Source organism: Sinohyriopsis cumingii, chromosome 1, assembly GCF_028554795.1.
Source record: "Sinohyriopsis cumingii isolate HCF-2022 chromosome 1, ASM2855479v2, whole genome shotgun sequence".
NCBI classification, from domain to species: Eukaryota; Metazoa; Mollusca; class Bivalvia; order Unionida; family Unionidae; genus Sinohyriopsis; species Sinohyriopsis cumingii.
In genome coordinates this window covers 118,436,361-118,453,573 of record NC_142961.1, presented here as the reverse complement: position 1 = coordinate 118,453,573, position 17,213 = coordinate 118,436,361, and the positions used below count along the sequence as shown (strand labels likewise).

Sequence of the window (17,213 nt, the reverse complement as noted above, 5' to 3'; positions counted from 1 at the left end):
CGTCGCAATTTCTGGATAATTCATAAAGCATGGATAGTGAGCAAATATATGACTGTTAAAACAAATTTGGTTTTTATTTATTCAAATTCAGTCATGACACGAATAAAATCGTATTCTATATATGTCAGATACGAAAATTGTCATATATCCGTTCTTAACTAATGTGTGCAGTGGCGTAGCCAGGCATACTCAGGTATTCATGTGAGTACACAGTGTTGCCAAAATTTACATCGCAAATATATTGCTTCAACCCATCCTCATTTTTTTAAATATGTCCTGCGTACACATCATAAGTACCCTAGCTACGCCACTGGCTAGAATGACAAGATTGTGACCAAAACTAAACCAGTACCAGAAATAATTGATATTATAAATTGTGCCTACCAGTTTTAATGTTATCACGTGTGTGTTGCCTCATAGATATTTGTAATATAAATTGCATAATGTAAATTTAGACATATTAAAACCGGTTTTCAGTAATAAAAAAAAGGAAAAAGGACCCGTATATTGTTATGTAATTATTTGGTGCCTTATTGATTTCTGAAGGAAAAAAGGTTTTTTTTCACTTAATTATTTTATGTTCAGTATGTAACTTCTCAAAATTAAATTAAATATGAAAATGAAATACTTATGATCTGGATCATGACATTAAAAAAAAGATGTTGAAATTAAAGTTTTCGTAAAACTATAAATCCGATTGTATGCACAGGTCAGACAAATCTATCCTAACTTTATCCGTCTGTAGAACAGATTAAACGTCTAAAGTTCAAAGGTTGAAAACATTTGAAGTCACATTTTATATTGATCACGACAAAAGTTCTACTGGGTTTTAAATTTCTTCCTAATTTTTCGATAACTAAATCAATATGCTAAGACGCAAAACTAGAATTTGACATCTCTGTATTGGCAATAAGATGAAAAATATAGCAGATAGACTCGTTTTATGTATCGAGACCGTGAAGTTTTTATTTAAAAAAATTTAAAAGACAATGGCATTTCCAGAACATTGGTGATACAAACCTGAACAATGTCTCATTGCCATTCTACAACACCTATTCTCAAGAAGGGAGGGGCATAGTTCCCCATTTGGGGACTGGTATTCGATGACCTCCCTTGTACGTATAGTGATGCCATACTTGTAACCACATGTGCGTCCGTCACGTGTACAGCTGCCCCATGGTCCCCATTGGCCCACCATGCAATCCACTAAAACAAACAACCAATTAAAATTATTGATACAACAACCGATCAAAGTCAGGGAAATAAAAGCCAAATAAAAAAGAGGTAATTTAAAATAAAAGCAAAGAAACGTCAAAGAAAAAGTTTAAGGTCATTAGAAAAAATGTCTACAATTGCGTAAAAATCTTGACCTATCAGCCGAAAAAGAATCTACACGTGAAATTCGACACAAGTGTTCATAGTCTCTACCCAGATAAACTGGACATATGAGCTTGATACGAGATGGTGTACCCATTTTTTTCTGGAGGAAATATAGACACAGACGGAGAGTCGATATCTTTATTTCCCTTCGGTATTCATATGGGCAGATAATTCTCCCTTCCATACTGAACGCAGGCCCGGAACAGGTCAAGTATCTAAAATTTCAAAATGGCGCTGACTTTCCTCGAAAGGACACCAAAAGCAATAGTATATGTCTAATTTAACTTAAAGTGTACATCATACCCAAAAAACGTGCGCAAGAATAAAACGATAGTAAAATTTAAAGTGACAGGCGACTGTACATTTGTGTGTGTACGTTATTTAGCCGGAGGGGGTTGGAAACCCCACCCAACCCCGATTCGGTCATGAAGTGTTGTATTCGCATTTTTCTGGATTAAATCCAACGAGTATATTACACTCTGATAGATCTGCCATACACTGAAAAACTTTATCAGATATTCTTTCTAAATTCCACACAGCTCCGGTGGCCTAGTGGTTACAGCGTCCGCCTCGGATGCGGGAGGTCGTGGGTTCAATTTCCGGCCGATTCATACCAAAGACTTACAAAATTAGTACTAACAGGTGCCTCGCTTGGTGCTCAGCATTAAGAGGTTAGTGTTAGGACTGGTCGGCCTGGTGTCAGGATAATGTGACTGGGTGGGACATGATGTTACATGTCTGTGGCATGATGCCCCAGTGCTAGGCATCACTATAAACTGACATACTGCAGACATCGTAGCGATATGACTGAAAAATAGTTAAAGCTACGTTAAAACTCCAAGTCACACACATATTCTAAATTCCACCCTGAAAATGATGCATCGTCTCAGACAAGTGAATAGGGACTGGCAGTTAACGTCTGCACGGCATTCTCCTACTCTGATTGACCTATTTGAATCAATAATTTTATTTACATTTGTATACCAATCACACGTGGGGAAATGAATAAAACTTGAAGGCAAACAGGAAATAAGTGTGAATGTGCACTGTACAGGAACGACATAAAATAGCGATGACAGGACAATTACAAACTCTGACATACTCGCTAAGTCTATAGAACCTACTACCTCCGTGGAATTTTGGTTAGCCAAAATGAAGTAAATTATATTCTTCAAGACATTGGAATATTTAGTGAAATTACGAGTATTTATCTTTTGAATAGACATCGACTATTTTCGCAGGTTCAAAGTAATGGTGTACAAGTCAGCGGCATTGTCATTATTTATCTTACGGAAAGTCTTCTATACCCCATGGCTTTACCCTCGAATCAAACGTGAGTGCATAATTTACGCAAGACCTCGAACTTGTGGTGAACTTCAGCCCCCACACACGCACAACCCCAACCTGTGAACGCTCAGAAGAAAAGTTACTGTGCTAGGTACAAACGTCAGGACAATACACAACGGAGCAGAACAATTTACACTGTCAAACATTTACTTGATTTTCATTACCTGTAAATCAATACAACGTTTTGGTCGCTAACTCCTCGGTTCCTTATCTGCGCACGAACATGGTCTCTAACTCGGTCATGATAATTATTTTATCCTCGAAACACCTCGAGTAGAGTTTATGAATCGTCCTAAGACAAATTTGTGCTGCCGCAAAAAGTTTCGGATAAACACTTCTTGAATGCAACTGTATCGAAATTATTTTGCCAGACACCGGTTACTATCGATATAACCCCGATGCCAATTCCGATATGATAGTCGCTGTTGTTGTTATACCCACTCAGACCAACGGTGGTTACCACGGCGATTCCACAAACTGCATCAGTGACAAAACACACGCATTTGTATTTCATAAGCAGCCCAGTTCTCTTGATGCTTTCATCTCGCATTTGTTTCGCTTCGATTATTTTCTCACGTCGGCAACTTTCGGTGTCCACCACATTTCTTCTATAATAATGTGATCGAGAAATGTAATTGCTCGACAATTTCTCCTCCTTCACGAGCCACACGTACAGTATTTCTAACCAATTACTCTTTTTTACTGTTACAACTGTCATCCCATAAGTCTTCGGCCGCTATGCGTTCTTGGAGCCTGGTGTTACGTTCATATAAAACCATACTGATAACGCCATTGAATAGTTTTTAAACGATCGTTCTCGTCTTCGTCCAAAAAATGTTACATGGACAATTAAGTCCCTGCTGAATAACAGTCGAGAATTTCCCTTCTTGGCTGACTGATTGCTAGTGCAACATAATCCACTGGGAATACAACCGGGGTCGATTTAGCAGGGGAATTCCACCATCATCGTTGTAGAAACAATTCCTGGGTATTTTCATGCCCGGTGTTGCAGTCAATGACCATGTATTTTTGCGTGCTAGTGCGATGATTATAATGTGGCTTCAAGTTGGTATTACCACACCAATGTGGTCCGAACTGTTCATTTCCATTTGATCCTTACTTAAATTACATTTCAGTTCATTTAAGGATTTGCTAGCAATATTTCAGATATACATCGACAAGAGGAACAAAATCACTATCGATGTTGGCATCGCAGGTTAGGTGGTTCAACATGCCGTCGGTGAATTCCTCAACCGAATCAGTGCGGTCAGAATTTATCACTTATACGTATAGATAAATCTGATCTTAAAAACACAAACTCCGAAGGTCATTAAGTACGCATCCAGATCAACGTACAGTCCATCAAACTGAATTTCATCTCCTGCGAAAAAATTATATTGATATTACAAATGTTCTGCAACAACATCGTCTGGTATGTCAATTTGTGAAATTGATTTTATCAAAAATTTAACAAGATGCTATCAGTGTCCCCATTCTACCTCGCCAGCGTTTGAATCCGGTTGAAATAAACAAGTATGATCCGGACTTGCGCACCTTTAAGATGAGAGGTTTAGGTTTATCAAAACAACTTTTGAGAATTACTCTCCTGCTTTGGTTAATAAGCTATTATTCACCAAGTTTCGTTGATCTGAGGCAGGGTTTTTCTTGATGAGTCATCTCAACTTCAAAACAGCATCTTGAATATACTTGTTTAACGTTTGAAGTTTTCTAGTTTGATCCTGGAAAAATGCATGCTCGCCAAGATCAACTACAACAACAACCCTGCTGGTAAACTCAAAAGGTCAAATCCGCTTTGATGTCAAACCAACACAGATCCACATCAGCGCCGCGTTGGAATAAGTAGAATCCGTAAAACTAAATAGGCATTTTATATGCTATTAAGCGTACTTTCTTAGTGACAGTGTAAAATGAAGAAACGTGCGTATTGTTGGTGAATGCACCAGCAAACTCATTTGTAAAATTTTCATATATAGGGCCATCTAGCCGTGTATGAAACGGGAGAGTGGACTCAAATGGTGGTCGTCATCCACCGCTTGGGTTAAATAATCAAGAATTTCAAGTAGCAGTGCAGGCCCGCACCAGTCAAAATAAAACAAAATGTCGAAGCTTTACCACGACACTGATGATGGGTGCTGATACTCTGAAGCACTTTCCATTGAAACACATGTTTTTCTTTTTCATAATGCAGTGATAGATATCGATTGTTATATAACACAATCATGCTTTCATACTGATTGAAATGCCGCATAATTTGTTTTACTGCAAATCCAGAATGGGGTTAAATCACGTAATGATCGAGCTGCGATCGCTAAAATTTTCGTCCGGTGTGGTGCAAAGAAGTTCACGTTTGTCAGACCTTCTAAGTCTATTAGCAGAGTTGAAACCTCCTAGTCTAAAAATAAGTCGGCGGTGATATCGCTACCGCGTTAACAAAGCTAAACCGGACACCGTGGATCAATATTCCAGTGAGATACATATGACCGGATACAATTATTGCGAGCCTGGATAACGGCTGGGTATGAGACACGATTCTAACAACCAATCAAAGCCTGGATAAACACCTATAAATCGTGCCCATGCTGCATGTTACCGACATAATCCTGAGTAACAGGCATCAAGTGATATCAGTGCGCGTCAACATGCTGATATAGATCTCGCCCATGACTTGCAATGCAATCAACCCTACACTCCCAGAAAATGTCGCTAGATGGATCATCAAAGGATGCATGAAGCCTACAGTTCTCATTAGAAGCGAAACTGTAATATGATCAACATGGATAAAAATAAACGTAACTTCATTGTCCACGATATACTACAATCCTCGTGGCCATTGGAATGATGAGGATGCGATTGGACGAGTCCTGATCATATTCCACGTTCTCGAGGGGATTGTTTTAATTGATTTACAGATGGTGTAATTGACTGTGCCACCGCTTGTACAATGAAATCCGATGACATCAAATGTCTTGCACTGATTGCACTCCATAGTTTCTGTGTCTTTGCATGTGAATTTCGAAAAACTCCTGCCATTACTTCTGCCGATTAGACTCCTGCGTTTCCAAATACTTCTTATACTCGGGTAAACGTATCGTTAATGTTTCCATACATTATAATGTTAAATGCATCTCTCTGAATAACGTATCGTTAATGTTTCCATACATTATAATGTTAAATGCATCTCTCTGAATAACGTATCGTTAATGTTTCCATACATTATAATGTTAAATGCATCTCTCTGAATAACGTATCGTTAATGTTTCCATACATTATAATGTTAAATGCATCTCTCTGAATAACGTATCGTTAATGTTTCCATACATTATAATGTTAAATGCATCTCTCTGAATAACGTATCCTAAATGATTTTAGCTACCGCTATTATATTCACGAATTGTTTCAGTGCCATCACTGGCGTGCTCACTATTCGGTTCATTATCTACATTTGGTGGCCTAGTTAACGTCAGCAACTTATAATTTTCTTACACAATATCATACGACTTTTCTCTGTTTTATAGGCTTGTCAAAATGTACTCGTTATGGTTCTAATGCAATCTCTAAGTTAATTAATTTACGCATTTAAATAATCATACAATAGTTCTATATTTTTAGCCTCTTTAACAAGTTTGTATGAAGCATTTAAGCGAAATAATGATTTGATCTTGTATGTGGCGTTACAAACGCTCCATTTTTCGGATAATGTAAGTATTAGATACAATGATAAATCCTATTAAAAAAATTATGTATATATAAAAATAAGATGTAACCATCAATCTCGGTAGTTTTGCCATTATATTTATATACCGCAGTAATTCTCCAATATAATTTATTCTCACACAATCTGTATGAAATATATTACATATTAGATGATAGATAGATAGATAGATAGATAGATAGATAGATAGATGGATGGATGGATGGATGGATGGGTGGATGAGTGTGTGGATGGATGGATAGATAGATAGATTCGGCTTGATATATATTCTCACAGAGAAAACAATCACAACATACTATGTTTGTGATGCAGTATAGTTGCAGTTTGTAATCACAGTTCTAGCTACATCTGTGTATTGGCCTTACTGTGACAACTAATACAGTAACTTCGCTTATGTATGCCCACGGGGTAGGCTCAGCATGGATTTACGCACTTTCGTAAATACTGCATTCGATGATAACGTAACGACGCACGTATTTCATATAATTCTTCGCCGTAAAGTCATGGGGAAAAGAGGGATGTGACCAATATCAAACACAAAAAGGTTAAACAATAATACCACATTGACACTACTGCAAGAGGAAATAACACGGGTAGAAGAAGATTTTATCTTTTCATCCAATCATTTTTATGATGTTTCTTTGGTAAATAGGTGCAGAAATACAGTACATCTAATATTCCAATCCCTGAAGAACTTGGTATTATTTGTGAGGGAGATTTGAACCTAACGTTTGCCTTTCATGCTTTTCATTTTTCTTTACAAGTTCTATATTCATGTTTCAAAATTGCCATGTTACGTGGTATTTCATTTTCATTCAAATGGGAATGGTTATGACTTTGTTTTGGACCACTGTGATTAGTTTTTCGACGTCTTCCTTTGATTGTAACTATCTTTGCTTTCAAATATATCCATAAACATTTATTCAGTGATAAAGGAACGACATTCTGACGTAGGACGCATATAATTCTTCGCCGTTTTATCGTTTTTTTTTGACGTCACCTGAAGTGTCTAGTAAAACTAGTAAAACATTTGTAATTATAAATTTATTAACTAATGTGTTGCTAAAATTACAGTTCACTAGGTATGTGTTTGCAAAAATTGATTGAATGAAATCAACATTTATTAGGTTATTTAAAAATATCCTGAATGAAATCAACATTTATTAGGTTATCTCAAAAATATCCTGAATAAAATCAACATTTATTAGGTTATCTAAAAAATATCCCGAATGAAATCAACATTTATTAGGTTATCTAAAAAATATCCTGAATGAAATCAACATTTATTAGGTTATTCAAAAAATATCCTGAAAGAAATCAATATTTATTAGGTTATCTAAAAAATATCCTGAATGAAATCAACATTTATTAGGTTATCTAAAAAATATCCCGAATGAAATCAACATTTATTAGGTTATCCAAAAAATATCCTGAATGAAATCAACATTTATTAGGTTATCTAAAAAATATCCTGAATGAAATCAACATTTATTAGGTTATCCAAAAAATATCCTAAATGAAATCAACATTTATTAGGTTATCTAAAAAAACATCCTGAATAAAATCACCGAAATCGGAACACAATTCATGCTTAAAAGGCATCGCAAAAAGGTCTAAACCGCTTAAAAACATAAAGACATGGGAAACATGGCATGAAGATTTTATTAAACCGGCTAAATAGGCAAAAAATAAGCTTACCTACTTCATGTCGCTTTTTCATAATAAGTGCTAACAAATTCCGGGACAGACAAAACCAAGTCACGATATCCATGGGTTTAGACAGTGGGGATACAAAAACTCATATTTCATACAAAATTAGTTTATTCCTACTATATTATTTTATTGATCTTTAAGCTATCCGTTTAAAAAAAAAAAATATTTGTAGTTCTCATTGTTTGCCATGTGAATAGTGGATCTTCAGTTATCCTAAATACAAAGATAATGAAAGCGAAAATTCCGCTTCCTAACATGTCAACATTTTCCTACGAAAACAAACAATTCACAAAATGAGTCCATTTGACATTTTTGCATGCAATTTATTTTTCAGTGCATATCTTACTTTTTGTACTAGAGAGATATTGAGTCATTAAAAAGCATGATGGGGGGGGGGGGGTAAGCGATGCTCAAAGATATCACTATCCCTCAATTTTTAAAAGTAAAAAAAATTCACAGAAAATATCCTCACCCTTTTCCTTGCACTCTTTTGAGTATTTGGCATAGTGGAGATTGTTCGGACATTTTCCAAGGCACTGGCCTCTAAAGGAGATGTATGGTGACGCACAACGTGTGCAGTACTGTTTGTTAAAGCAGGATTCACAGTGAGGTGTATGGCATTCTGAAATAGGCAGAAATCAGTTTACATTTTGACTGACAAATTATTGCGGCACAATGATGACCGACTATATATATATATATATATATATATATATATATATATATATATATATATATATATATATATATATATATATATATATACAGGCAGATAGATAGCTACATACATACATACATACATACATACATACATACATACATACATACATACATACATACATACATACATAAGATAGATGTATAGATAGATAGATAAAGTAATAAAATGAGAGTATCCGCTATTGGTTATAGCGCCCCGTCTTAAGAAATTCTTTTATTTTTGTGGATACTTGTTTGAATATTGGAACTCTGTCCAGTGGAAATATTCCTTACCCCCGAAATAATTAGCCAGTTACAAGGAGCAAACGTCACGGAGTGACGAAGTGTTAGTGAGTTTACTTTTGGTGAATTCAGGTCGGAGCTGCATGAGTGTCCCTGTCGTTCCATAGTCCCTATTAAAATAAAGTGGTGTATTTTTGTTGTGTGACTGCAGGTGCAGTATTTAAGGAAGGAGACCGGTAAATTACACAGTGGAATAAACAGGAAGGGACTCGGCATGTTTATGTCGTCTTGGTGGCAAATGTGGTGCAATTTACAGGCGAAATGTGACCCGAAACCATGATTCGACTGGCCTAAGGTGGCGAGATAAACATAGTTCCCTGTGTTTTGGGAAGTTTTGTAGTTTTGAGGCGTGAAATACTGACCTTACAGAAAGTTGATGAAGAGAAACCGTGCAGATGTGCGGTTGATAGACAATTGGAAAGTTGTGAGATTTGTGGTCTTGAATTGACTAGAGTAACATTTATGTATAGAATGGACCCGTTGGGCTTTCTAATTTTTATAACTGAAGTTGTATGGAAGTCTTTGGAAACTGGGGGTAAACTTATGACTTCTATCGGAATCGCGCCAGAATTTGACAACGCTCGGTCAATCAAATACCCCTGGCTTATACAACATATTAGGATGGTGTATGCAAGTAGTTCGGGATGAATGGTGTTGATGGATACATATAAAAACTTATCCACATAAGGATGTAAATGTATGCTGCTTTTGTTGTTGTTGTTTGTTTTTATTGTTGTTGTAGGGTTTAATGTCATTTTTCAGCACAAGATAGGTGTATGTATGTATGTATGTATGGATGGATGGATGGATGTATGGATGTATGTGTCAAAGGGAGACGGAGACTCCGATAAAAAAATATTGACACTATTGAAACGTGCTTTTACACATACATACATACATACATACATACATACATACATACATACATACATACATACATACATACATACATACATACATACATATATACATACATACATACATACATACATGTATACATACATACATACATACATACATACGCAGGCACTCACGCACGAACGCACGGATGGATGGATGAATATATGAATGTATGTACGTATGTATGTATGTATGTATGTATGTATGTATGTATGTATGTATGTATGTATGTATGTATGTATTAATGTATGTATGTATGTATGTATGTATCTGTAAAAGCACGTGTCAATAGTGTCAATATCTTTATCTGAGTCTCCGTCTCCCTTTGACATGATGGCTTACTCGCCGTCTCTCAGTTAAAATGTCTGAATAATTAAGGTTTATGGACGTACTGTAGCATCTGTTGTATATGATTCGTCTAACACCATAGTAGCCATCAGGGCACGCATGTACACATTCTCCCGTCTGACGCATGCCGCTCCGGACCAACAGCAAGTACAAATTCGACAGACACGACGTGCAACCATTGTACTCCGAGCAATCCGTGCAGCCGATGGGGCAGGTGAGGTCCTGGCCATTAATAGCTAAAATGCAAAACATATATTTGATGAAATAATACAGCAGCAGATTAAAAGTCACATTTTCAATCATTCGTGTTTACAAATGTTGATATGGAACTTCAATAAACACAGCATAGAAATAAAATATAATCACATGAAGACTAGAAGACCATTTGAAAAACCAAATTAGGATGCCTCCCTTGCCAAGAATATTTGCATGTTGTACTGGATGAACTACAATAGTTTGATGACCTAGTGGTTAGAGCGTCCGCCTTGAATGCGAGAGATCGTGTGTTCGATCGCCGGCCGAGTCATATCAAAGACATAAAAAATGGTGCTATCAGCTACCTCGCTTGGCGCTCAGCATTATTAGGTTAGTGTTAGGACTGGTCGGCCTGGTGTCAGGATAATGTGACTGGGTTGGACATGATGCTTCAAGTCTGCGGCATGATGCCCCAGTGCTAGACATCACTGCAAACTGCCACACTGCAGACATCGTAGCAATATGACTGAACAAAATTGTTAAAGCTACGTTAAATTTCCAAATCACACACACCTACAGTAAAAAAAAATTATTTCCCAGGGAGGAAACTTCATCTTCCTTCATTTCGCACGCGATTGTCTGCTCTGCTCTGGCGATTTATTCTCCAGTTTTAGATATTATCCCCACGCTAACCAGCTCTGAGGTCATGTTTGTATGTTAAGAGCAACAAATTAGTTCCAATCATGTGTCCCCATTACTTTGTTACATTTCATGACCTACTGAATTCAATCTAATCTCTTGGAAGTAATTTTAATCTAAGCAAAGTTCTTTCAAAAACGTGTGTCAGTATGTGTTTTTGCAAACTTTAAAATTGCCGATCACTTCCCTTGTCAAATCTTCATTTTCGGAGGTGAGAAGTTTTGCGAGTTGTAAAGATCTTCAGTTTCGAAGGTAAACAAATCTCGATTGTAGTTCCTTATCCCATAATACCTAAACAGAAGTGCTCAGTTTTCGAAAACAAAACAGGAACTTCTGAAGTCTGCGCAATTATCTTGGACTTCTTCGCTTGTGTGTGGCTGTGGGTGTGGGCGCGCATATCGATGAAAACTGGACCTGGTCAGGCGATCGAATAAGATACATGCAATTGGTAATGCTCGCTATAGTAATACTCCAGACTTCATTAGTATTACGAACCATTACTGAAAGAACAGTAAGGCTTTTTAAAGTGGCAGGATACCGTGGATTGTCTTTTGTTTTATACGTGAGGTATGTTCCCAATGCTATTTTTGATTAATTTTGAAGAATTTATTAATTAGCTTTTTGAAAAAGGTTTATCACAATAGTCAAATATGTTCACTGCAGAGTAAACGTGCTCGGCTTTGTTGCACGGTGCTCTTTAATAAAGCAAATTTAACAAAACTGACAAAAACATCGTCATCAGATGAGTTTGACCTTGACTGATTGTTCAAGATACAACTAAACAACACCAATATTTTGTCTATTCTGGTGTCATTTAGGACAAGCAAGTTTTTCAAATATGTATCGATTCATTATCATTTCAGATCGATCGTAACAGCTGCTGTCTTTTTTTATGAAACCATTGCCGCACGCTTAAGAGGGAACGGAGTTTTCAGTGACTACAGTGGATCACAACATGTGACATGTTTATCTTTAAAACAACTGAGGAATAGGCTGTTGTTGCTTAGCGATCACTTTATAGAAAGATATCATGATAACTTGTTTAATTTAGTTTGTTATGGAGATATACTTATCACATAGTAGATACACGTTAAATATAGTGTGTACAGTTTAATATTTTTAATATGACAATAAGTTAACACATCACTTTATATGATGCTGATTGGTCCAAATAAGCATATGAATTCTTGCGCAGTATTCACTTTACTGACTGGCTGGGAATTTTGCTAAACCCGCCTTCCTCAACGTTTTATTTTTACTGTCAACATTTTGGTGGCCATTTCTGAATCGATTGCCCAAAAGAAATTGGGACAAAATGGTCATGTCTCTCTGCATATGGCCAGTTTACCGCACATATCATACGCAGAAAACAGCGTAAAACCTCAAAGCAGTAACAACATAAAATAAAACTAAGGGTATTGGTCAAACGAAATCTGCCATGAGGGTAGGGGTTGGTTGGTTGTATACCTGTAATATGGAATCTATACTATATACATGCGTTTTAAATGTTAACTTATGCAGATAAATAAACTCAATTCTGTTCAACCATAGCATATATTATCATGCGCTTAAAAATTGGCGTTAAACATGTAACAACACCAACAGCAACAAAATAGAACTAACGGGCTTGATCAATTTACAACGTGTGTGAAAAGAGGTGGGGTATATCTGTAAAATGGAATCCACCCTATAAACAAGAGTGGTTAAATGTTAACTTGTTGGAGTAAATAAACTCACCTCTGTTCACAGAACAATGTGGACATAAAACGCCCTTCAAACTGAAAGAACATTAGCCAACCACAGCATGTTTACGCCGTAAAGTATCTCATATCATGTGATACAATTCCGAATTTGTCTATAGTCTACTGTTCCAAAATCGAGTAAGGCAAACTGTCCGGTCACAAATGCATTACTGTAATCCTGGAATATCTGCATCCATAATCATCCCATCACATATCCAACAATTCGAATGCTTAGAAGTGAAAATGAGTGTGTCACAGTCGCTTTATAAATTCTTTATGTGACATCATACTGAGCATTCTCTGTTGAACAACTACGTTGTTTAAGTCAAATATTCTTATTCTTCGGAAGGACAGTTGCTGTTTCAATCACACTGTGTTCAAAATTAAACAAATAAATTTTACTAATTATAGAATACCGCAAAAAATGCCAGGGACTACTTTTTTACGTGCAACAAATGATGGGTTCATCATCCGAGTCAGATTGAATAAAATTATTTCTTCTTCTTTCACTCCTAAATCCATTCAAATAAAAACTATGTGATAAACATAATCTCAAATAGATAAGCCTAGTTTCCTTTTAATGAAAACTGCATTATATTTCTCGTGGTATATCACTGAATCACCGTACGTACTATATATATATCTTCTCCATATATTCTACAGACAAAAATAATTTCACCTTTCTCGCAAAACGATTGTCATGTGGTTGTTTTGTGCTTTTTTTATTTTTAGAATAAAAGAAACAATTACTATGTTATTTATAATAATTATTGATGGTTTTGCGAGAAGACTGAAGGGTTATTTTGAAAACCGTTGTCAGTCCATCTGTCCTCGTGCTGTACATAAGTGTGTCCCTACAAAGATCCATCATTCCTTCTTCTCTTACATTTGGCGGAATTGCACAAAATGTTGATAACATATATTTCCATGTTTTGATATAGTTCTGGATGAAATTTATTTTGGCTCCGCAAATTGGGCTCCAAAGAAAAAGTCAAAAGTTCACGAGTTCGTCATCATTAATGGTTGGGAACTGTTACTCTTTTGGGTAACCTAGGCAATCTCTCGTTTCCAAATAAACCGTGTTGTTTCTCAGACGAAAAATTGGCACGAAATACATTGACAGAGATTACACCGACGTCCTACATATAAGCAAAACCAATAATACGCCATCGGAATATTTCCAATTAGATGAGGTTCATTCATTCTTCAGTATTTGTAAAATATTGAATTTTAAACTAAATCCTAAACTTCTCTACATTAGAACAAATATTAGACATCTAATTTTTTCTCTAACACTTAAATATTAGTAATCATTTTCTTACATGACATATTAGTTTCCAGTAAATAATAGTGTGATAATATGAATATTCTCTTACTATACTGTTTAATAAGAAATCTGTATGTAATATTTAAAATAGCATAATATGTATTACCTATTTTAGTTTATAATAATAATAATAATAATAATAATAATAATAATAATAATAATAATAATAATAATAATAATAATAATTAGGAGGATAATAATAATAATCAGGAGGATGATAATAACGAGGATGATGATGATAATAATAATAATAATAATAATAATAATAATAATAATAATAATAATAAATAATGATAATAATAATGAGGATGAAAATAATAAAAAATAATATTAATAATAATAATAATAATAATAATAATAATAATAATAATGAGGATGATAATAATAATAATAATAAGGATGATAATAATAATGAGGATGAAAATAATGAAAATAATATAAATAATAATAAAATAATAATAATAATGAGGATAATAATAATAATAATAATGAGGATAATAATAATAATAATAATAATAATAATAATAATAATAATAATAATGAGGAGAAGAAGAAGAAGGAAAAGAAGAAGAAGAAGAAGAAGAATGCACAGTATAAGAATAGCATAGCATCTTCATCATCTTCAGGTACTATCACATACTTGAATAGGTTTTTTCTTAAGACTGCGATTGCAGTTTACGTAATGTAATGAAGCAATATTTTATTATATTTGATTAAATGCGTGACACTGGTATACGATTAAGGATGAATGTTCTCTAATTAGTTACATATCTTTAGGAGATAATAAACTAATATTCAGGGACCTTCGCATACTTCATAAAGCTTTCTTTGCGCCTGAATTACATAAGACACCAATTTGCATTACACTAAATGAATTGCCTGATACCAGTGTACGATTAACGATAAACGTTATCCCATTATTTACATATATTTGGGTGATAATATGCTAAGAAACTGAAAATTAATATAATTTATAACACATGGGTATAGTCATGACTTCTACAACTTTAAGACTATTTTTTGCATGATCATAACGTATGATTCGCAAGATGCGGGAAAAAAAATCAGTCAGCAGCTTTGATCTCTGATAGCTCCAGATTTTCTTACCAAAGCCTACAATATTATTTTCTTAAAGTATATAATGTATACGCATTGACTAATGAATCGCAAACGTTTTTAAATATTCATTACATTTCCATTGTGTTTATAAATGTTACCCAAACCAGAACCTTTGTTTCATTTTCAATGCCTGATAAAACCATAACTAGCCCAACACGAGTGCGGAATCGACATCGTTCTGGAATCGGACTGTATACAACTTCAGCTTAAGGAGAAAGGATGGGAAATTACATCTAGACATCAAGTCTCGTGCAATGTCGATGAAGGTTGCAACAAAAATATATAACTTTTCGTAACTGATTATCTGTGAATTATAATAACTAAAAATATTTTTAAAAAAGACTCGTAATATTTATTGCCTCTCTTTGTACCCTCTGTATGTCACATACAAGGACAATGCGATGTCCTATTTAGCGTTGTTTTGTAAATTACATTATTACCAGACAATTGGGTCACCGATAACCGCCATCTAGAGGAATGAATTAATATTTTGATTATGGCTCTGGAATTCTGGTTATAGTTGCAACTAAGAGTAAATAAGGGATCAATGTATTAAAATTACATAAGAAATTAGTTTTAAAAAATTGCAGCAATAATAATAATAATAATAATAATAATAATAATAATAATAATAATATTATTATTATTATTATTATTATTATTATTATTATTATTATTGTTGTTGTTGTTGTTGTTGTTGTTGTTGTTGTTGTGATGATTATTATCATTATTATTATTATTATTATTATTACCCTCGTATGTGTCGAAGAATAAGCCGTAGATGATAATTACTCGTTTCTATCATACTTTAGCATTTACGGATCCACCCTAAGTAAGTAAAGAATATTTATCTTTTCAAGTCGAATAATGTATTTAAAAGTTTCTAATTAAGGTCTATATTTAATAGGTATTGTACTGAAGCGCTTTTATACCGACAAGTTGTACTAACATATAAAATCTATTCTTTTGTCACACAATGGGAAATAACCATAACAAATTTGACCAAGTTTTTACAGATTTATTTCCCTTTTTAAATAGTGGATCCTAATGTTCGGTTAAGAACGGGCACACACCCGTAGACTGCGGAATTAATGTAGAACAAAGGAGACCCAATGTGTGAGGACCTACTACGAGTTATGTTTAACATCCCGCTTAAAAATATTCTTATGTATGTGAATGAAGTGTCGACACAAAATTTAATTTTGTTCAAATATACACTAAAAATAAATACGATTTTATTTGTATAGAGAATGATATACTAAGTTTTAGCAAGTGACAAGTTTACAAAAGTTCAACCAATATACATACAAATGCAAAAGTTATAAAATGTATTTACTTATTAATATTTATTTATTTATTTATTTATTTATTTATTTATTTATTACATTTTACGTGTGAGTATATTGGGTCTGGATTTTTATTTCCTGAAGTAAATAGTATACACAATAGGAATCCATATCGATTGCATCATGTCCACTTTCCACTTACTTTATGCATGCATTGCGGAGTTGGAGGATGGGCATGGTTTCATAGTGTCTGCGCAAAATACATCTTACACTTTAAGGATCGGTTCAAAATAGATTTGTACCAAAGAAAATATCATTCTTAATGTTAGCACCTAAAATTGGCGACGACGTTTCAAGGTGCATTGTTTTCATACATTTTTATCAATTTTACAGGGAATTTGTTTTCCTGTTCGATTCAAAGT

At 34.6% G+C, this 17,213-nt stretch overlaps 1 protein-coding gene across 2 annotated transcripts in view; it reads right to left on the bottom strand.

Moving 5' to 3' along the window:
- The window catches only part of LOC149807729 (R-spondin-2-like), a 104,928-nt gene that overhangs the window by 8,511 nt on the left and 79,204 nt on the right, over positions 1-17,213 (bottom strand). For both annotated transcript variants that reach the window (XM_089969925.1, XM_089969916.1), the window contains exons 2-4: positions 10,468-10,659; positions 8,646-8,795; positions 1,021-1,206 (exon numbers count right to left, since the gene is read on the bottom strand). In XM_089969925.1, the coding sequence (XP_089826051.1) occupies positions 1,021-1,206; positions 8,646-8,795; positions 10,468-10,659 (528 nt within the window). The remainder of the gene's footprint in view (positions 1-1,020; positions 1,207-8,645; positions 8,796-10,467; positions 10,660-17,213) is intronic.